Consider the following 22,466-nt stretch of genomic DNA (forward strand, 5'->3'; position numbering starts at 1 on the left):
GGAAAGGCCCAGTTGTAGCGGTGCCACATAGGGAGTTTCATTTGTTCATAGGTATGTCCTGTTTGGTGATTGTTAAATGTTAACAACAACACTGGCCGCGCAGATCCCAGTTTGTATATATGGGGTCTGCATCTTTATACAGGTTTGCATGGTTCTAGAGGGGCTTATGAGATTTGTAATTTTGGGTTTGTGGGCACAGTATAAATAAAACCAGAAGAGAAGGATGTGGCTGGACTTTTTAATGTTTCGACCGATTTCATCTTCAGCAGCACCTAAACCCTTTTATCAACTGGACATTCGCAGTGGAGAAGGATTGTGCATGGCCACCAGATTTAGGGACGGAGGTGGGCTCTTTTTTCCCAAATCTAGTCCACCAAAGCTCTTTGTGAAGAGGTGCACCTCAGAAGACCATTCATCTTCCTGACTCTGGTGGAAGGACTGTGTTCTCTATCCATGTTCTACTAAAAGTAGAACAACTCATTTTACGAAAGGTCAGTGTATTAAAAGGGAGTATTCGGCGACATCTTTCCGTCTGTTAACCATTGTTCACACTGCAGGATCCACCTTCACCACCTACCGTAAACACTATTTCTAGGGCTGTAAATATCGTCCACAGCTGTGTTAAAACTCTATTCAGAAGAGTCCACACCCATTGTAATACAAAGGAAACAAAAATGAATGACACAGTGTGTTAAAACTCTATTCAGAAGAGTCCACACCCATTGTAATACAAAGGAAACAAAAATGAACGAGTGATGCTATCTCTTCCATCTTTTCACTTCAAACGGATACTCAAAAACATTCATTAATCGGAGCTTACACAGAAGACACAAAAAAACAATTGAATTGAATCAGAACCCCCACCCCACCTGGCACTCACTCCCTTATCACCACAAGGTGTCTGAAGGTGCAGCGCGCATCCTGGCCAAGTCAGGCGTCAGAATAGCACACAAACCCACGAACAATCTGCGCACGGTCCTGTTTAATGCTAAAAACAAGAAATCGATAGCAGAAACACGAAACGCAGTCTATAGCATTCCATGCAGTTCTTGCTCAGCGGTATACATAGGACAAACTTCGAAAAGAATTGCAACACCTATACAGGAACATCGCAACGCCGTCAGAAGAAAGGACTCACTTTCATTGATCTACATGCATACTAAATCAACAGGACATACATTTAACTGGGACAATGTACAAGTAAAATTTAAGGCCAATACTAAAAGTGTCAGAGAGCTGGCCGAATCTTGGCTATCAAATGAGAACGCCATCAACAGACACTTGGACATAAATCCAGCATATGCAAACTTAAGAAGAACATGTTCATAATAAATAAACTGTACACCCAATAACCCCCCCCCCCCATCACACTGACTTAGCCACCCCCCCACCCCCTCCACGTAATGTGTTGCTATATATTGCTTTTGATTCTTGTAAGTCTAAGCATTATCCTCTGATGAAGACCCCTGGCAGGGGTTGAAAGCTCAGGAATAAAAACTACTTTATGATACGTGATTCATTTTTTCTCCCTTTGTGGATCTCCAGCTGCATATATATATATTATATATATATATATAATTTGCTGCTGAATATATTTAATCTATTTGGACATTTGTTCTGTTGTGTTGTTAATATTCGGGTGTTAGGGTAGAAATACTGTTGGGCTTAGGTGTTGGCCTGATTCTGTCTGTCCCTCATTTTAAAAGTGTAACAGCTTCATTGCTATGCAAATCTGGTGGCAACCTTCACACTCTCCTAGAAGTCGGAGTTCACTACACAGTGATAAATCTCTACCAGAAAATACGAAAGGGATACCCCTGTATCATACATATCCCAGATAAGTGTTCAATATTTAATAGAAGGTTTTTTTCGGAGTTTCAAAGAAAACGGAAAAGGAACATAGATAGATAGATAGATAGATAGATAGATAGATAGATAGATAGATAGATAGATAGATAGATAGATAGATAGATAGATAGATAGATAGATAGATAGATAGATAGATAGATAGATACTTTACTAATCCCAAGGGGAAATTCACATAGAATTCTCTGTCCAAAATTAAACGGGAGGAAGGGTATTAGAGGAAGCAGGACAACGACAAAATGAAAGGAGGAACAACATGTGTTGGAATGAACAGACAGAGGGACATTAGGTCTGAAATTTGAGAGTGTTCTTCACACCCCTCAGAACTCTCTGGTAAATGGCAATATTTTGAACCAAGGTATTGAAGGAAGTTGCTATCATTATAATGGAGGCAAAGTGGGCTATGGACAGAAGTAGTTAGGAAGAAGAGCAGATCTGGACCAATTTATTTTGTATCTGGCTAATGACTCATAAGAATTAAAGAGATTAAGAACATGTAGAAGATCAGAATGGGCATTGTCTAAGGAAAGCAGAACATCATCTAGATACAGGGGAATCATATGGCTAGTGTTTTGAATATCGATTAGGTAGATCAGGTCACATTTGTGGAAAGCAATAGTAAGAGGCTCCAGAGACAAAGTAAAAGGTAGGGGGGAAACAGGACATCCTTGTCTGGTACCTTTACTGTATCTAAATCGATAGGTTGGGAATATTTGAGTTTGTGAGTGAGGTGGCAGTGAGAGAAGTGTAAAGAGTCCGAGCCAATAAATCGCCCTCCAAACCCCATTTCTTCCGAGACCTGCTAAAGAAATCCACAATTCACTCAAGCAAAGGCCTTCTTTCCATCACGTGAAAGGAGGGCAACATGACAAGGTATTGTCAATACTGCATCTATTCTATAAAGAAGGTAATTGATGTTATCTAAACTTCATATAGTGCAGAAAGCTTAACCTGAGCAAAAAATTATTTAACACTTTACACCCACCTTCACCCCATATAGAGCTACAATTCCTTCATTATAAGAGAAATAGATTTTGGATTTTGTATCCTCAAATATTACCAGCATTTAAATACAAAAGGTAAACTCTGATGAAGACAATCAATAAATATACAGAATATTTCCTTCTGGACAACAAAAGTTGCAGCAGTCTTCATATAACATCTTTTTGGATGTTCACCTTGAATATCACAATACAATTTTTTGAAGAGGAGTAGCAATTACACCAAGCTGTATAAACTGGCCTCAAGTAAAGCAGCTTAAAGGTGGGCACCATCGGATCTTCAGTAGTATTAAAGCTGGGGGTCCAGGAGTCTCTAGAAAATCAACAAAATATATCCTTCACTATTTCATTCTATAAAATGGGTTATGTCCAACTATAGAAAAAACATGAATTCAGTTTGTCAGCAGAAACAGCAAAAGTTACCTGAAGCCAAATTTAGTGAATCAGGTCATCAATAAGATGCCTGATTCTGAAATATTAAAGGATTTTATTGAAGAGGAAGATTGAAATCTAGATATAAAAATGGTTAATACTGATTGCCTAGATAGCAACTTTTTGCAAAACTAATTTAACTAGCTGTAAATGCAGTGTCCAATAACAGATTATAAAATGGTAAAATAAGGTTAACAGCTATCTGTACCAGTAAGAGAAAAATTACTCACTTAGTTAAGATTTACTAACACGGGTACATTTGAAAATACATTGTTGTGTGTTTTCAATCAAAAGTGAAAAGGTGTTATCAGCTACCAAAAATGCATTTTTCTTAAACACTCTTCAAAATATGCTACATATGGCAATAAATATGTGGTCGTCCCTTTAAATGATTGAGTTCAGGTGTTCCATTGTTGACAGATGCATAAAATGAAGTACATAGCTATGGAATCACCAAACATTGGCGTACATTAGGTCCTACTCAGTGAGCTCAGTGAGTTTAAACATGGCACTGTCATAGAGATGTCACTTGAGCCCAAATCATTGTTAAAAATATTTGCTCTACTAGATCTGATCCTGTCAACTGTAAGTTTCATTATAGTGAAATGGACACGTCTTGGAGAAAAAACAGGTCATCAATAAAATGGGAGACCACACAAACTCTCAGTGGAGCTAATGAGTGCTGAAGCAGAAAAAACGGCCTATTCTCTGTGGCATCACTCACAACAGAGTTCCAAACTGCCTCATGGAGCAACTTCAGCACAAGAACTGTGCGTTGGGTGCTTCATGAATTGGGTTACCACGGCCGAGCAGCTGCACACAAGCCTATGGCCAATATGTGCAATGCGAAGTGTCACCTGAAGTGGTGTAAACCATACTGTCATTGGACTCTGGAGCAGCGCAAATTTGTTCTCTGGAGTGATGAATTCCACTTCACTATCTGGTAGCCCGATGGATGAATTTTGGTTTTGGAGATGTCTGGAGAATGCAACATTCTGACACTGCATAGAAGTAATGTCTGTCACCTTAGTTGTAAATGAGATTTTTGATATTATTACAAACTGTAAATGTTTAAAAGGGAGCCAAAAAGGTTAATGCTTGGTAGTGAGGTAGACATGGAATTTGTGGTTACAAGTATCCATTGACTTGCAACAGTTAGTTTTAGTTACAACAGCCACAGCGGGTATTTTGTTGTTACTAAATTATGCCAGCAGCCATACCACTTGTACTTCAGAACAGGTCTTCCACCTAAAGCTAGGCATGTTTTGGCCTGGCCATTATTTGGATGGGAGACCATTTGGAAAAAGCTTGCTGCAGGAAAGAGGTGCAAATGAGGCCATCAGGGGCGCTTACCATCTGATCTGGTGTGTGGACCCCAATGCCGCTGTACAGTGACAGGGACGCTGTGCTGAACAAATGGTGCCATCCTTCAGATGAGATATAAAGTCGAGTTCCTAACTCTCTGTGGTGATAAAAGATCCCTGGTTATCTTTGGAAAGGAATAGATTGTACCCCAATGTCCTGGCAAAACTGACCATCACAGTTTGGTGATTCAAGCCCCCCAATCACCCCCATCTCTTATTCGCTAACTAACTCACACACCTTCACCACCTAATAGCTAATGTGTGGTAAGTATACTTGTGCAAGAATGGCTGCCATCCCACCATCCAGGTAGATGCTACACATTAGTGGTGGTTGAAGTTGCTCCTAACTCTTTATGTAAGGTCCTTTAGTAGTTACAAAAGTGCAATATAAATGTAATTAATTATTATTATTATTATTTTATTATTAAAATGGCATGCAAGTGAAAAAGTGAGTGAAATGCAACACATTTACAAATCTAAGAGAAAATAACAGAGCAGCAAGAAAATGGAAGATCCATGTCTCTTTAAAGTCTAGTTTATCTGATCCATCATCACCTACATTCCATCATCTACTTCAGTTGATTAAATGATTAAATCATTTTATGATTTCCCATCATCACATCTGATATAAATAATGGTTATACTGAACAAAAGCAAAAAATTCATTTTTCAGAAGCACATTTGACATATTAAACAAGTAAGAAAATGTACATATGTTATAACATTCAGGTGCATTTGTAGACTTGGTTAGCTGGTTTGAAGGTTTAAGTATTTAAAATTGTCTAGTCAATTCATCAAAGAGTTTGTTATCACAGTGTTATTTGTGACATACTTTTGTTAATGGTAAGTCACATAATTGAATAACTGAATGTACAGTATTCATATATATCAGTAGTGAGCATAAAATCTGTTTTAATACCATTTTCCAGTATCATGTGACTGAAGTTGCAGTTGCGAGGATTCATATTTTAAGTATTTATTAGATGTTGGCCAAGTGTTGCTAATTGTAGTTCACATTTCTTAAACATAAAACTCTTCAAAGAAGCACCCAATGGATATTCAAATTCTGTGCCGAAACCTCACACGAAAATTGTAGGTCGCATCCCGACATGATACATACAGTGTTGATTGATGACAAATTACAAGGCCAGAGAGATATTAAATCATGGGATCGTTAAATCACTGAGCCATCTTTCATACATTTCTACATAAAGTTAAGTTGTCTTTATTTTTTATTTTATGGACATGAATATCCTGTCGTTTACTCACTTCTGTTTCAAGGAGCAGGAGAAGTGAGCTGCTGTGACTGAGGTTCTTGCAAGATGGCACGCAGTCACAGAGAGGAGCGTGAAATGGGGCAGTGGCAGAAGCAGACTGTTAGTATATAATGAGACCTAATGCTGCATTCTAGTGCAGTAAGGAATGGTTTGTTTCTTGATATTGTTTATTTAGTCAACACAATACATTACTACCATATTAAATAAATGAAGAATATCATTATCAGTGAATTAAATAAATAATATATTAAGGTAAAACTATAGAATTCATGCATCCCAAGCTGTCAGAAGTCAGTACTAGATTGTTATCGAGGACTAGAAAACACAGAAAAGAAATGTAATAATTAACCAAAGAGGAAAGAATAAGGTCAGGAAGAGTTAGCAGCCCAACTCTGGCCTACATGCACAGTATCATCAGGTGACCTTACCTGTTTCATTTATTCTTTCCAGTGTAAATATCCATACTTATGCTTGTTGAAGATTCTGACGTTCAATAGGATCACCATTGTGAATCTCAGATAAGCTGTCTTTGTTTCTTAGACCTTTGTGATAGTTTAAGAGAGAAAAAAGGAATATATTTAAGTGTGAGCAATTTTCTCTAATGTGAAGATAGGAGACCAAAATGAACAAACGTATGAAGGAGTAATTTGCAGAAGTGCACATGGCAATTGGCATAAACAACTGGGTAACTGGTGTGTGGTCCCACTGGACTTGCCAGCATACACCCACCTAGGCCTACTGGCAATTTCTGACCTACGATATCAGCTATTGCAAAAAAAGTTAGCATTAACCAAATGAATCACCCTTTCATGCAAATTGTTTAATTACAGCAAGGGTTTTTTCCCCTACTTGTATACATTTGATGTTTTTGTCATTTCTGAATTATTAATTTTCATGTTTAGATATTATTTCTATTAGATGTGTTTATCTGTTACTTGTATATTGTCCCTTTTAATGTTAAGAGTTCATTCCTTGTGTTCTGTGGGTGGTTCCCCAAGAGGCAGGACCACCCTGATGTCACCACTCCTTAGACCTCCCTCTAGTTACAGGTCAAATGCCGTTATAGCGAATACCGGAGTAATAAAATTTTCAGAATAATGAATACTTTTTGATGGCCATTTTCAGATTAGAAGAACACCAGTGGCTCAGAATCACTGCTGTGGCAGACCAGGGGCCTCATGCATAACGCTGTGCATAGAATTCACACTAAAACATGGCATATGGAGAAAAGAAGAATTGTGCATGCGCACAAAAAAACCCAGATACATAAATCTGTGCGTATGCCAACTTCCATGTTCTTCCTCTACATAAATCCCGGTCAGTGTGAAAAGTAATGCACATGCATTTAATACATCGCGAAGTGAGCATGGAAACGGGAGTACGCAACATTTTTTAATACATGAGGCCCCAGGAGGAGCAGGTCAATGCCCAATGTTAAATGTTCTAAACATCATGTGACAAGCACGCTATGTGATAAAGCCTGATCCTGCATGGGACAACCAATTACCTTGTCCTTGGTTTATTGTTTACCAGACGCAGCAGAGAAGCTACAGAGCTGTACTTGCGCCCCTGCCGTTAGAGATGGCAATCACTGGCGACCCAAGTCACAATAGTATATGTATTTTACCCAAATTCATTATAATGAAAATTCCATTATAATTAAATATTTTTCTGGTTCCATGAATTTCGTTAAAACAGGTTTCCACCTGTATATAGAGAATCAGAGATGAGGACCTCTGCGTTGAATTTGTTAGGAGTTGTTTCTGGAAATACTGAGTTTCCTTTCTGATTTCTGTATTTTCTGACGTTTCCTCCTCTGTCTTTGGATTTTTGATATTGGATTATGTATTGGGACTTGGTCGCTTTGGATTGTTTTTCAGGCAGCTCCATTTTTGCTCTTTTTGACCTTTTTGCCTTATTTTCCTCTTTTTGTTAATAAGGATTAATTTATGAAGAGTTCTCATTTTGACTTGACCCTACAGGCTAGAATTTTACAATTTTCTCTTTTTTATGGAGCATTTTGATATATATTGGGAATTCTTTGTATTTTTGAACTTTTAAAGCCAGCTACCCATTTCGGGGCCTACTTAGGCCAAAGCCAGCAAGTTAGCAGTTGGGGAATTACCTGGATTGGGGTGAGGCTCTTCCAGGCTGGACAGTTAATGCCTGCATTATAAGCATTTTGGAGACCTTATTCCCCATTTTGCAATAGTTTGTGACTCCATCTCACAACAGTTACAATAAACTGATTGAGGTGAATGAAAGGGGAACTGGTGGTGCTGTGGTATCTCCCTGAAAAATCTGTGAGAGAAAACAAGGGAGAGATAAGGGACCAAATTAACAGATGAAGATCAAAAACGATACTATATCTGTGGGCACCTCTTACGCACTACAAAAAGCCTTTTATTCCTCACTTACTATCCCTCTCTCTCACCTTAATGATTTCAGCCTCTCTTTCTCCTGCCAGTGAGCCCTTGATTCGGGTACCCTCCTCAATCTACATTCTTTGGTCCAGTGCTTATGGATAGCTTTTAAAAGAAAAACTGGGAATCCCTTCTTGGTATAAAAATGAGTCTATAATATCTTGGTACCACCAAATCCAAGAAGTCTATGACAACTTGTGAAATCACAAAGCTCCTGATTGTCTTCCAAAACTACAAAATATGGTCTGTGCTTCTTGTCCTCCTAAATGGCAACATGGTCTTCTTTCTTCTCTTTGGTACCTGCGTATTAATTCTGTGTGGCTCCACAGTTCCACGCTCACTTTGGATTTGGTAAAGAAAGACAGAGAGGTAGGATGGGACTGTTAAATTTCAGGGATTTCCTGTGTATGTGGAAAAGACACCTGTAGTCGAGCAGTCAGGCTGGACAGGTACAAGAAGGCCTAGTGTGGTATTGCCTTATTAATTTTGGTCAGTTTGTTCTACCTTTTGTGTTGTATTTACTTGTTCTGTTCACCCTTTTTGTATATTTTACAATAGTTATGAAATACTCTTCCTAATGCAGTAGTCATTTTGATTGACTTTGTGTTATCTGGGGTTGGCGGGTTAGGGTGCTACTCCAGAGCCCCCCCATTATGTATCCAGAGTTGTCAGGTTTGGAACTCTCTCATTGCAAAAGCACATTTCGCAAAGAGATGGTCAGTGTCTGATAGTTATGTTCAGGTTCTGCCCTACTAAGAAAATAAAATGATGTGAACAGTGAAGACAATTGAGTTTCAAATAATACAGAGAGACGGCCCACCATTAGAAATGTGTAATAAATAACATTTACCTTAAAAATTGATTAAACCAGTACTTACAATTTTTGCAAAGTTTCCTTCTCCCAAGCATGAGTGCTGCCACCAGCAGTACAGGCACCACCACCCCTACTACTGGCATCACTTTTTCCACAGTTAATCCTACAGATAAAGCAAATAACATTGAAAATGTTCTTCATTATTTACAAGAATAAAAACCTTTGCATAGTAAGTAATTTGAAAGCAGAATATGGTTGAAACTGGGGGAGGCCCGTGATACCCTAATCTCAGTCCTGGTGAACTGTGATGTGCTCACTCTTACCTCTAACCTGCACCATGGCATCTGTTCAGGTTATACCCAGTTGGCATCACCTACTGCTCATTGTGATGACTGTGCATTCACATTGTATAATTGATAATCCCATTTTTTTTTAAATTATTGATATATTGATTTTGTAATATAAGGTCTCTGTTTAGATTTGGGGATGAGAGGAGTGAAGACAGGTCAGCTAGCTGTCAGAATTTGTTTAAAATGTGCTGATAATTAAAGAAAGTAAAACTGAGAGCGTGACGTGGACCTGGAGAACATCCAGCTAAACTGGAAAAGTAAGCATGTAAGAATCCAAATAGGTTCAGCTTGCAAATGGCACCATAAAGCTGAAATAGACTTGGGGGACACTTGTGCAGTGATCCTTGAAAGAAGACAGAGTGGCAGAATGGCAGGGTGAGATAACTTATGGATGGCAGTGAAAGAGAACAGGTTCCACTAGAATGTGAACGTGCAAGAGCTAGGTTGGTCTGTTTTACCACTCAGAGGCACGGAAAGCTGAAAAGAAGCAAAAATACTTTGTTTTGCTGCTTGGTTTCAGTATACTGAATGCTGATAAGGAAGTATTATCAGGGTGCTGATACTTTCCTTGTCCTGACACTAGGAAGAGGCACAGGGCCCATGAATTTGGATGAGTAGGACCATTTTGCCTTCCCTAAGGGACAAGTAGCTGGAACGATAATTCAAAGATTTAGTGATACCCAAATGCCACTTGATGTGGTGGGATTGGTGTTCTATTCTGGTGTCCTTGTAATCAAAGCAGGCTGTCTCTGTGAGTGACATCAGGAGGAAAGTTTAAAGCAGTGTTAGACCAGAGGCATGTCAAGCCTGGAGAATGGATGAGAATTTCGGGTAAAGGCTCAGTGGTAGGCGGAAGTAATGATATAACACAGAGAAAGAGAGAGAGAGAGAGAGAGAGAGACAGTCTGGAGGTAAAAATAAAGCACACCTGAACATTGAATGAGCTACATTATTGGACAAACAACGGATGAAGCCTGTACAGAAAGGCCCAGTTGGGCAGCAGTTTCTTATCTTTTGCAGTTCTCTGCATACTTTTACATTTCATTATCTGGACTCCTTTGACATTTTTTTCCAGATATGAAAAGGTACTCCAGAGAGCCTTCCTTTTATTTGGCTCAAGGTTAAGAATATAAGAAAATCTCTGGCAAAAGATAATTTGATGGATTGCAAACTGATTTCCTGAGGATCATACAGTACTTCCTCGGAATGGCCTATATTGGGAAGGCAGTGTCTGCTAATTCAAAATTTGTTGTTCTTAACTTGTAATATTGTTCTTATACTAGATGTATATAATTATAGGGGCTGGCAGACAACAACACCTAGGTTTGGCCAGCTACATGCAATGTTCGTAGCAGCTTTCTGAAGAGCTCATCTCCATTGTGGCGATCTAAAATATACTTTCTAGAGGATGGCATGGATAACTCAAACATGAACTCCATGATGACCAGGCAGTGAACAACCTGCCTGAGGACTTCAACTAGGAACAACAACAACAACAGCATTTATTTAAATAGCACTAGCTGTGTAAGGTCATGCTGTAAAAAACCCGGACTCCTAGAAACTGTTGAAAAAAAATTGAAATGCAGAGTTGGCAGTTTCGTTTTGCGGACGTGCTCGCCTCTCTTGTCTATTAGTGGCTAAGCGAGTTTCTCTCTCCTGGGAGGTTTTGTTTTGCCTATGTGCTCGCCTTGCTTGTGTATCAGCGGCAAAGCGAGTTTTCCTCGTCAGTTTCACTTTGGCAACAAAGTCGCTTTCTTTCAGCTTCATGCTGTAGCCTCGTACTTCTTTCTTCTTCCGACTCGTTAACTTGGGGCCGCCTTGTCGGCTCCTTGAGCTTCACGCTGTAGCCTCGCACTTCTGGGCCAGACAGACAGACACACACAGTTCCATGAATAGACGTTTATATACAAGATGTTTTCATACAAATGACGTAGTTCAAAGTGCTTTACAAGATGAAGAAAGAAAAAATATAAAAATTAGGCAATGCCAATTAACAAAGAATAAATTAAGGTCCGATGGCTGGGAGGACAGAAGTAACAAAAAAAAAAAAAACTCCAGAGGACTGGAGAAAAAAAAAGCAAAATTTGCAGGGGTACCAAGGCCACGAGGACCACCCAGCCCTCACTAGGCATTCTACTTAACATAAATGATCTCAATCAGTCCTCATGGTTTTCAGGCTTCACATGAAAGAATTAGACGATGATGGTCATGTGGATAAAGGAAAAAACAAGGAGAAAGGAAAGGCCTGAGGAAGATGAAGCACTGAAGTGCAGATTAAAGAGAAGGTGTGCAGCTCTAAGGAACTGAGAGACAGTGTGCAATGGCGCAATCGAGGAGGCAGGAGCCCTCAAAAGGAGGCAGGTAGTATGCGATGGCCCAGGATCCACAAATGTGACCAGAGAATGTGAAGGAGGAAAAGCAAGAAGAGCCATGACTAGTTAGATTATTAGTTGCTTTGCAGGCTTTTTCTTTTGTCTTCCTTGGCGCCCTGACAGTAAGGAAGTTGTTCAGGCATGCTAAGGTTAACAAGTAATTTTCTTTTTGTATATACTGTATGTACTGTATACAGGCAGCCCCTAGGTTATGAACGTGTTCTGCTCCTGATGATTTTTGATCCTGGTTTTGTGTGTAAGTTGGAACTTGCACTAAAAATACCTCTCAGTTGAAATATTGCCAAAAAAGCATGGGTCATTAATTTTTATATAGAAGAAAAGTTTCAAACTTAATAAAGTGACAGTTAAACAGTCTTACTGTAGTTTAAAACACAAGAGGTTTAATCTAAAATGAACCATGGGTATGTACAGTATGTTGACATTACACTTAAACATCCCACAGTTCTTGATAATGACACAGTACTTTATACCATTGGAAAAGGCATAATGACGATCAATCTCTTGATGGCTTATGGAGTGTCACACCTTCCAGCATCTCCACTGCTCAGCTGCTAATCCTAAACCTAACCCTAATTCAGTGACAAATGCACACAAAGGTGGAGCCAAGCAAATGGTGACAAAGTCTGTAGCATGCACTATAATTCCTCAATATTATTGATGGCTGCTACCTACATATTCATCTGTGTCAAAACAAGTCAGTTTCTTTCAAAACTAAACACTGGAAGTTGCTCTGTGAAAATGTACTCGTTCATATCTGCAAAACTGCCATAAATTGAGACCACCGTAGCCTGAGACCCGCCTGCATATATACTGTAACAACAAATTTATTTCTTGTATAGTCCAAAATTACACAAGAAATTGCCTCAATGGACTTCAACGAGCCCTGTTTTTTGACAGCCCTCCTGCCTTGTCTCTCTAAGAAGACAAGAAAACAACTCATTGTAGGGAAAAAAAATGGAGGAAATCTTTGGAAAGGCAATTCAGAGAGAGAGACCTCCTCCCAGGTAGGTTGGGCGTGGGTGTCAAAAAATTGGGTAAATGCAACACACAAAACACAACATAGAGCTTGAAGGCCAATCTATCATGGCCACCTCAGAACTACAACACCACAGTACGAACTACTTTGCTCTCACCCCGTTCTGGCAAAGAGCACTGCAATGACTCTCAAGGCAGAGTGCAAGAATAAATGATACTACTCACTAAATACAGAACTGTCACATGTAAGGATATACATTTCTTCAAATATGTCAAAAACCAAGTAGAAACTAAAGAATATAAATGAAAACCAACAAGATCTGCCTATCAGCTAATTGCAGAACCACGGCCAGATTGTAGAAATGAAGTCAGACAAGCCAGGCACAGTCAGAGTTCTGGAGTTCTCTGCCTACTAGCCGCCTCCCCCTATTAGCAATTCTACAGCTGATTCAGTGCTGGGCCGGCCAATCAGGTGAAAGGATCCTTCTACCCAATGATATATACACAAAACTGCTCGTATATATATATATACAATGTTTATGAAGCAAAATGTTTCGGTTGATTTCCATTGTACTCAAAGTTCATTATTCCAATTCCATGGACAGAAAGCATATATGTTATTATTATTTTTTTTCTCATTATGTTGTGACATGCACTGTAAACAGCAAGCCCTGCCTATCTGATTGTGCCGCATCCCTAACTTACACTCTGAGATAGGACTGCATTGATCCCCAAGGTGCTACAGCAGCAACGCAGAACATAAAGCTTGAAATAAGTAGATTGGTCCATCGCTATTGTATGTCATTTTCATAAATATATCCAAAGACATGAAACACATTTATACATTTGCTATATTATGAGGCTGTAGACTCTGTGAGAAATGTACAGAGTACAGTAAAATTCTTAACTGAAATATGTGCCTGATTACTAACCTATATTGTGGGGTGCAGGTGGAGTGGTGGCTCTGAGGCTAGGGATCTCCACTGGCAATCGGTTCAAATCCCGTAAATGCCAATACGGACTCTGCTCTGTTGGGCCCTTGAGCAAGGCCCTTAACCTGCAATTGCTGAGCGCTTTGAGTAGTGAGAAAAGCACTATATAAATGCAAAGATTTATTTTTTTGGTGGCTTCCATGCAAACCGATTTTAATTTAGAGAACCCGAAAGTTAACTGAGTATGCAGAATTTGTTACACTTCATGTATTTAGACATTTTCTGGACAATAGATACAGTAGACGAGAGTCTTACCTTCAGGTTTAATCAAGATATGTTCAGTGATCACCTTGTCATCTCCTTCAAACTTTGCCTTACAGAAAAACTCCTTCAACTCCTCCTCCTTTGTGATATTCATCACAAAGGTTAAGTTTGTAGAACATTCTGACTCTTTTCTGCATGATTTTTCCTTTATTATTCCTTCATTGTTCTCCAGACTGATAGTGAAATTGCTGAAGGGGCAGCCCTCCAGTTTGCAGGTGACCTTCTGTTTCCCATAACTTGTGACAGTTTTGGGTGAAACAGTGAAGTGTGGCTCTGTGAGAAGAAAAAAAAACATTCAGAGACATGAGATCACGTAATGCATCCTCACTCGTGTGATCAGACTTCACCCATTCTCTTTTCATCTGTTACTTAAATCTATAATATTTCAGTTTTATGACATCAGCCTTAGTGAGGACAGCCCCAAGGCCAAAGCACTGAAATCCTAAACAAGGTCAAAATCCATCCATCCACCCATCCATTTTCCAACCCGCTGAATCCAAACACAGGGTCACGGGGGTCTTCTGGAGCCAATCCCAGCCAACACAGGGCACAAGGCAGGAAACAATCCTGGGCAGGGTGCCAACCCACCGCAGGACACACATAAACACACCCACACACCAAGCACACACTAGGGCCAATTTAGAATCGCCAATCCACCTAACCTGCATGTCTTTGGACTGTGGGAGGAAACCGGAGCGCCCGGAGGAAACCCACGCAGACACGGGGAGAACATGCAAACTCCACGCAGGGAGGACCTGGGAAGCGAACCCGGGTCCCCAGGTCTCCCAACTGCGAGGCAGCAGCGCTACCCACTGCGCCACCGTGCCGCCCACAAGGTCAAAATATTATCCATAATTGTTCCATTTTTCCAAATGTTTTGGAACATCCCGATTTCCTTAAAAAATCAGCTCATATGTGTACATGCGGATGTCTGTATCCTCGATAACTTTCAGGCCATGTAGATTACCTCAGATCTGTTTTGGCCTGGCTGCTTCTTAGGATCAGGCACAGAGTTAATAAGATTTTGGATGGTAGCTACCATAAAAGCTGCTTTTTTCAGTTGAAATGGACAGAGTACATAATGGTTGTATACCTCAGCCTGGTCCGTGGAAACTGTTCTGTTAGCGAACTGGCTGATAAGCTTTTGAGCAAAAAATAGGAGATGCATGTAAAAAACAAAACAAAAAATATATAAAGTGAAATGAAGCCAAAGCCCAACATGAGGGACATTAATTATAAATCGAGAGAACAAGAGGATCAAAACTGAAAGTACATGCGAGTACGAAGATAAACTTGGAATACTGCAGAGATTTGGTATCCGCAGATTGGTTAAGAATTTGACTTCATAGTCGTCCATTTATCCCGTGGTGTTAATTGCATATGGGTCATGACCTCAGGGGCCACGCCCGTAGCAACGCTAGAAGCAAACCTAACAACAGAAAAAACACTGGTGCCCTTTGAGGACTCAAAATTATACTAAATCATGGCAGAAAAAGTATTGTCATTATATAACCCCAATTCCATATAAGTTGCAAAGTTCTAATAAAAACAAAAGGAGTGATTTGTAAATTCACTTTGCATTCAAACAAAGATATTTCATGTTTTATCTTAGTGGTGTCCAAATCTGATCCAGGAGGGCTATCATGACTGCAGGCTTTCATTCAAACCATCTGCTGCACTTCTGATCCCAATCTGGGTGGTTCATCAAGTTCTCGGTGTGGCAACGTGCTGCGCATGATCCCAACCTCCTCCTAGTGACCAGTTTTCGCTGCTAATTGACTTCTTTTCCCTTCATGTTAATCGACTCAATTTTAGGACTCAGACCACTTAATTATTTCCTTTTTTTTCCCTTAAACAACAGGAAAAAGAAATGAGTTGTGAAGTGAGCCACCAGATAACCAGCTAGATGACATAGATGCCTCACATGATGCAGCAGGTAACTTTACGGTGGCATCTTTATAAATTCAGTCTTGGCATTTACACTTTGCGATAAACTAAGTAAATGCTCAATGGGTAGAGAAAGATATTTTTTTCTAGTATGTTCTTTTTAGACTTTATTTTTGACGTATTTAGTGCCTTTTTAGGGACCACAAGTTTTGTTTGGCTCTCTTATTTCGGTTGCCAGTTTTTGCTCTTCAGAGTGTCATCCTGCTATGCCTTTCTACAATAAAGCCCCCTGTCTGTCACCTTTCTCAGTAATTAACCTTTGCCATTAATGGAAAGTTCTGGACAGTTCCTGACAGGTAGTACATTCCATCTGTCCATTTTTACTTTAAAAAGCAGATATTGTTACCAATTGTGTCAACTTAACCCAATAAATCATAAATTCTTCTAATTCTAGTGTAGTGGTGCTACACTACAATGAAACTTCCAGTCCCTGCAGTGGCTCTGATTGCTTGTCTGCTGAGGGTGCAGGGGCTGCTGGGGACAAGGAGGCCGGCGTGAGATTTAAAAGGAGGCCAGTTCTATAGGGAAAAAAAGGAAGTCTTTTGTTGTTTCGTGTCTTGAGTTGCCTGTCTGTTGCCTTCCTGTTTGCTACCTGTGGATTCTTGTTTTGTCTTGGATTATCTCCTATGCTGTGTATGGACTGTCTGGTGTCTGCCTGCTGCGTGAGGACTGATTTGAATTCTGTGTCAATCATCGAAGAAAGGAGCGCTCCTGATCCTATCATTCATCACCTTCAGGAAATACTGGTAGGACTGTCTTTACATTCACATACAGCATGCTGATCTCTGGACTATGTAACTCCATCATTTCATTCCATCAGTTGCCATTTTTCATGGACTTTGTAGCGCTGCCACATAAAGATAATGTTTTCTGCTGCTAGTCTTCCGACAGAGATTGACAGCGGTACCCCAGAGGTGGAACTTCCGGTTGGTTCGGGGATTCATTTGCATAAAGCGTGCCGTCTTAGAGGGAAGAAGGAAGAGGAGAAGGAAAAAGAAGAGCATTGGATAACAGAAAAGGCAGATCAGCTTCTGCTCTGGCCATGGGAAAAGCCTAGGAGCTCCTATCAGTCCTGTCAGAAGGTGGATGGTCTTCTCTTTAGTACCTGGGAATCGATCGTTCCGCTATTACCTACGGACTCGGGTGAGCTATCAAAACGGACTTACTATACTTTAATCTTGGTGCAAGTCTGACTGTATGTCTTTTATGACGAAGAGGAGATTGGATATATAGTCTACTATTTTCAGGACTCCTCATCAGCTCGCCGGCCGTTGCGGGAGTTTTACAGTGGACTATCTGCAGATCTATTTATTATCTCTGGAACGGGAATTGGGGGAATGAATACTGTTGATGTGTAGATACATGTATATGTGTGTGGCGCTGCAAATTAAGGGTTACTTAGGTTCGGGCAGGGCGATCCATGTGTAAGGGATTGTTTTTCTATTTGTTGTTTATTTGATGGACTGCAAGGATAAATATGGACTATGGTGTGCAGTGACCTATAAATGCATTGATATTAAGGCATTGTTTTTTATTAGAATAAAGGCTATATGGGAAATTTATTAAGGTGTGATATTGGCCTATCCTTTTATCATCTGCCTTTAGCTAGGTCAGAATAGTGGTAACAATAATCTCAGACTAGTGCTCGAGACGAAGTGTTACAACTTCATCGTGTGTGGTTTTTGTTAGTGGTTTAATACTGTTGAATTCATGTTTATTGTATATTGCCATAAAGGGAACCAGTGTGGGATCTTTGTAGTTTGTATGGTTTTATTTCATCTAATATTGTTTAATACAGTCTTCTATTTCTGTTTTATTACTGGTTGCTTTTTTGTCTCTGTGAGGGAGTGTGTGTGAGTCGGGCCAAGGCTGGGTGCATTCCTGGGATCCCCATTGAAAAAATAAATAAATCACCGTCCTATCGACAGTGTGAATCTTAGCTGGGTTTTAGTTCGCTACAGTAGTACAAGTAGGCAGACAGAAATGTGTAAAAACAAGGGATTAGCTCCACATCATTTCAAAATGTGTTGTAGGCCGCCTAGAAGTTCAATCAATATTTTACATCACAGAAGTTTTAGCATGTCAGGAGTGAAGGTAAAGAGTGTAATCAATCAAACTTTAACACAAGTTTAATGTAAGCCCATTTGAGAGATGCTTATACTTTTAGTTAAATCGGCCTAAAGCAGTGCATTTAAAACCTAGAATCGTAGTCCTGGAATTGCAGCCCTGTTAGCATATTAATCATTTAGTTTAATTTTGCTGCTTTTCCTATGCTACTTCAGTTTGAAGATTATTATTAGAACTAGTTGTGCTACCTATTTAAGACAGGCTGAAATCTAAATAATCAATGTAGACCTCAGCGTATTCAGCATGGACGTCTGCAGTGCACTGCCTATCAGAATGTATTTTGAAATGCATGTAGTAATAAAATGCATTGCATTTTCATTCCAACAGACAGCGCCTCACAAATATTAGCCCCGCTTTTATGAATCCCATACTAAATGGCAAATAACAAAGACATAGAAAATGGATGGACACACAGATACATAGATGCACACACAAAGACACTTGTCCTTTTATCAAGTTGAATTATTGATGAATTATTATCTATAATCATTTATAATCTTTGCCCCCATCCCATAAATATGCTTATAGATATTTGATTTTTTACATTCCATTCAAAGTCATCTACCACCGTAATACAACTGGACACTATATCCTGTTGAGAAAATGTATTGTACTAGAGCAACAATTAATTTCTTGCTGAGTCCCTATTGATGCCAGGATAGATTGCAGGGGCCTCATGCATAACGCCGTGCATAGAATTCACACTAAAACATGGCATACGGACAAACCTGGAAATATGCACACGTACAAAAAAATCCAGATGCATAAAACTGTGTGTACGCCAAGTTCCACACAGTTCCCCTTTATAAATCCTAATGAATGTGAAATTTAACACACGTGCACACGCATGCAGCCCCACCCCGAATTTTGAATATTTAAATATGCAAATCAATATAAATAGTACCTTTCTGTTCAACGTTTCATAAAAGACAATGGCAAAAGCACATGGAAAAAGGAAGAATTTCAAAAAAGGAAAAATTTGTTGGCTTAAGGAGTGGTATAAGCAAAAAAAAAAAGGAAGCTGATGGGGTAATACATCGTGGCAGAGACACTCGAAAGTTCAATTTCTAGTTTCAGTGCCCAAAATGAATAAGAAGTGGTCAGATATCAAAGTTGATCTGAAAAGCAAGTCTGTTTCTGTTTCAGACAATATTACAAAACCTGACCCCCATGCCGACACCAGGCAGTGATGGTGCTGCTGTGCTCAGCACACCTTTGGGCGCTGCCTACACACACACTTCTGCCTCAGAAACCTCTGGGTGACCATCTGACTGTGTGCTGACAGATGTTTATCTGGAATCACAAAAAGTGGATATATAGTGGATGCTGTAAGAGTTGTGGCCAATGAAATAAGAAATGTAAGAGCTATACTATGGGATATTAACCACAAATTAAATTAATTGGTTAAAAAATAAATGCAGCATCTGATTATCTGTTTTTACATTCTGCTAATTAATTGCAAAACTGAGCAGAAACAAGCGTATGCATGGTGCAAGGCTGCCATCAAAATGCTTGTGATGCCAAGTTTAGTTTTTATACATCTCAAAGTGCGTGTGGAAACAGGCATACGGAACATTTTTGTGCATATGTACTGTTTATACATGAGGCCCCAGCTCTTTTTGGCCATATACTATAAAAAGTATACAGGGAAATGGTTGGAGAGATTGAAGTTTACTTATACATTAAGTATCCATTCATTTACCGAGCCTGTTTAAACCCACTTTAAGGCTGAGGAGAGCCAGATCCTAAATTAGAAGCAGTTCTGGACGGGATACTAGTCTATTACTTGGCACACCAACAATCACTTATGCCATGGCACTTTCCAGTTACCTACCATTCAGATTAACATGTGTGCCTTTGGCGTGTGTGTTGAAAACTGCAATACCTGTAAGGAGAAGAAACTCTATGCAAACAGTGACCACAGAAGGACCTGAACTAAGACTTCTGGAAGGTATCAATGTTGACTAATGTACCACTCCTATGGTAAACAGTATAAGCCTTAATAAAACACATAATATTATCCAATATTCCCTAAAAATAAATTAATAAATCCCATTTAGTCAGCTACCACTTACGGCAGAATTCGATTGGAACGTCTTTCACCCATCCATCCTGAGCCTCATGCTTCACCAGGCATGATATGTTGGCATTAAAATCTTCAAAGGTAGAAGAGTTGGGGTAACAGCGAACTGTGTCGAAAGTGCGGTCTCCATTTTTTTTCAGCTGTAGAGGCCCTTGACCAGGAAGTGGGTTGGAGTTTTTCATCCACACTGCAGAGATAGTTCCAGGATAGAAGCGTTTTATGTGACACTCTGGGTTATTTAAGTAACCTGCCATAATTGGACTTGGTTTTACGGATACCACAGGATGAGCTGCAAAAGGAAAGTGTAGTGAGATCTTAGAACTCGATGAAGTTTTATTTAGTGTTCTTCTCAGTGAATAGGCCCACAGCACAACAGAGATATAAAAATATCAGGCAATAATAGCAAAATATTAAGTATCCAATAATTTTATCTAGTGTAGCCTGCTTAATCACATAGTGAAATGTTCACCTCAGCATAGCATTTATTTTACTTTACTGTACATATAAAACACTTAAGAAGCACAAATAGAAAAAATAATCTTAAACATAACATGCAGAACTGTACATAAGAATAGAGTAATAATAAAATAATAAGTAATAATAAAAGTAACTATGTTCATACAGTACTGCACTGTACAAAACATTACAGAAACAGTTCTTAAAACAGTTTAGATAGAGATGAAAGGAAAATGGATAATGATTAAAGGTTAACACTCATTTATGAGTTAACATTATAACTTTATTAATTAGATGATGCAGAAAATTATGGACTTGTTGTTGGAGAGAATGGACCTGGTGCTACAGAGTTAGGGTTTGATTCTGCTGCTAGAGAGAAGGGGTTTACTATGTGAGTCAAATTCTTGAAGTTGGCAACAAGGGAGGTTTGTACAGAACTTTTCATTTACTATTCATAAATGGCCTTATAGCAGCTGCGGCCCTTAGTAACCATACAGTAAACTTGGGTGAACCTCTCTGTATTCGGATCTTGCTCCTCTAACATCGTTTAAGGGTACTGTAATAGAAAAACGAGACTGTGATCAGATTTAATGACTCGCGATGTCACCAGAGCATTCAAAGTGGATCATTCTAGACTGCTTGAATAACTCTGCGATAGTTCATGCTAGAAACAAAAGAGCGGAAAACGAGCTTTCAAATGATGTGTCAGTGACTCCTGTAATCTGAAATGAAGGCTAAAAATAAATAAACTTAACATAGATGTTGATGGAGAAGTTTAGAGAAGGTCAGAAGGAGTTGCATTGCGTCTTTGTGGACCTGGAGAAAGCATATGACAGGGTGACTGAGAGGAGCTGTGGTATTGTATGAGGAAGTCGGGAGTGGCAGAGAAGTATGTAAGAGTTGTACAGGATATGTACGAGGGAAGTGTGACTGTGGTGAGGCCTGCGGTAGGAGTGACAGATGCATTCAAGTTGGAAGTGGGATTATATCAGGGATTGGCTCTGAGCCCTTTCTTATTTGTAATGGTGATGGACAGGTTGACAGACAAGATTAGACAGGAGTCCCCGTGGACTATGATGTTTGCTGATGACATTGTGATCTGTAGCAATAGTAGGGAGCAGGTTGAGGAGACCCTGGAGAGCTGGAGATATGCTCTAGAGAGGAGAGGAATGAAGGTCAGTAGGAACAAGACAGAATACATGTGTGTGAATGAGAGGGAGGTCAGTGGAATGGTAAGGATTCAGGGAGTAGAGTTGGTGAAGGTGGATGAGTTTAAATACTTGAGTAATGAGGGATTGTGGAAGAGAAGTGAAGAAGAGAGTGCAGGCAGGGTGGAATGGGTGGAGAAGAGTGTCAGGAGTGATTTGTGACAGACGAATATCAGCAAGAGTGAAAGGGAAGGTCTACAGGATGGTAGTGAAACCAGCTGTGTTATATGGGCTGGAGACGGTGGCACTGACCAGAAAGCAGGAGACAGAGCTGGAGGTGGCAGAGTTAAAGATGCTAAGACTTGCACTGGGTGTGATGAGGATGGATAGGATTAGAAATGAGGACATTAGAGAGTCAGCTCAAGTTGGACAGTTGGGAGACAAAGTCAGAGAGGTGAGATTGTGTTGGTTTGGACATGTGCAGAGGAGAGATGCTGAGTATATTGGGAGAAGGATGCTAAGGATAGAGCTGACAGACAAGAGGAGAAGAGGAA

The 22,466-nt window shown here is 39.7% G+C and overlaps 1 protein-coding gene across 1 annotated transcript in view; it reads right to left on the bottom strand.

Annotated features, from left to right (window-relative positions):
- Positions 1–2,033: 2,033 nt before the first annotated feature.
- Positions 2,034–22,466, bottom strand: part of LOC114663227 (tyrosine-protein phosphatase non-receptor type substrate 1-like) — a 32,410-nt gene continuing 11,977 nt past the window's right edge. The window contains exons 3-7 of the mRNA XM_051934639.1: positions 20,301–20,597; positions 14,143–14,424; positions 9,242–9,340; positions 6,369–6,482; positions 2,034–3,180 (exon numbers count right to left, since the gene is read on the bottom strand). Coding sequence (XP_051790599.1) covers positions 6,406–6,482; positions 9,242–9,340; positions 14,143–14,424; positions 20,301–20,597 — 755 coding nt within the window. The 3' untranslated portion in view covers positions 2,034–3,180; positions 6,369–6,405. The remainder of the gene's footprint in view (positions 3,181–6,368; positions 6,483–9,241; positions 9,341–14,142; positions 14,425–20,300; positions 20,598–22,466) is intronic.

Source organism: Erpetoichthys calabaricus, chromosome 12 (genome assembly GCF_900747795.2).
Source record: "Erpetoichthys calabaricus chromosome 12, fErpCal1.3, whole genome shotgun sequence".
Classification (NCBI taxonomy): Eukaryota; Metazoa; Chordata; class Cladistia; order Polypteriformes; family Polypteridae; genus Erpetoichthys; species Erpetoichthys calabaricus.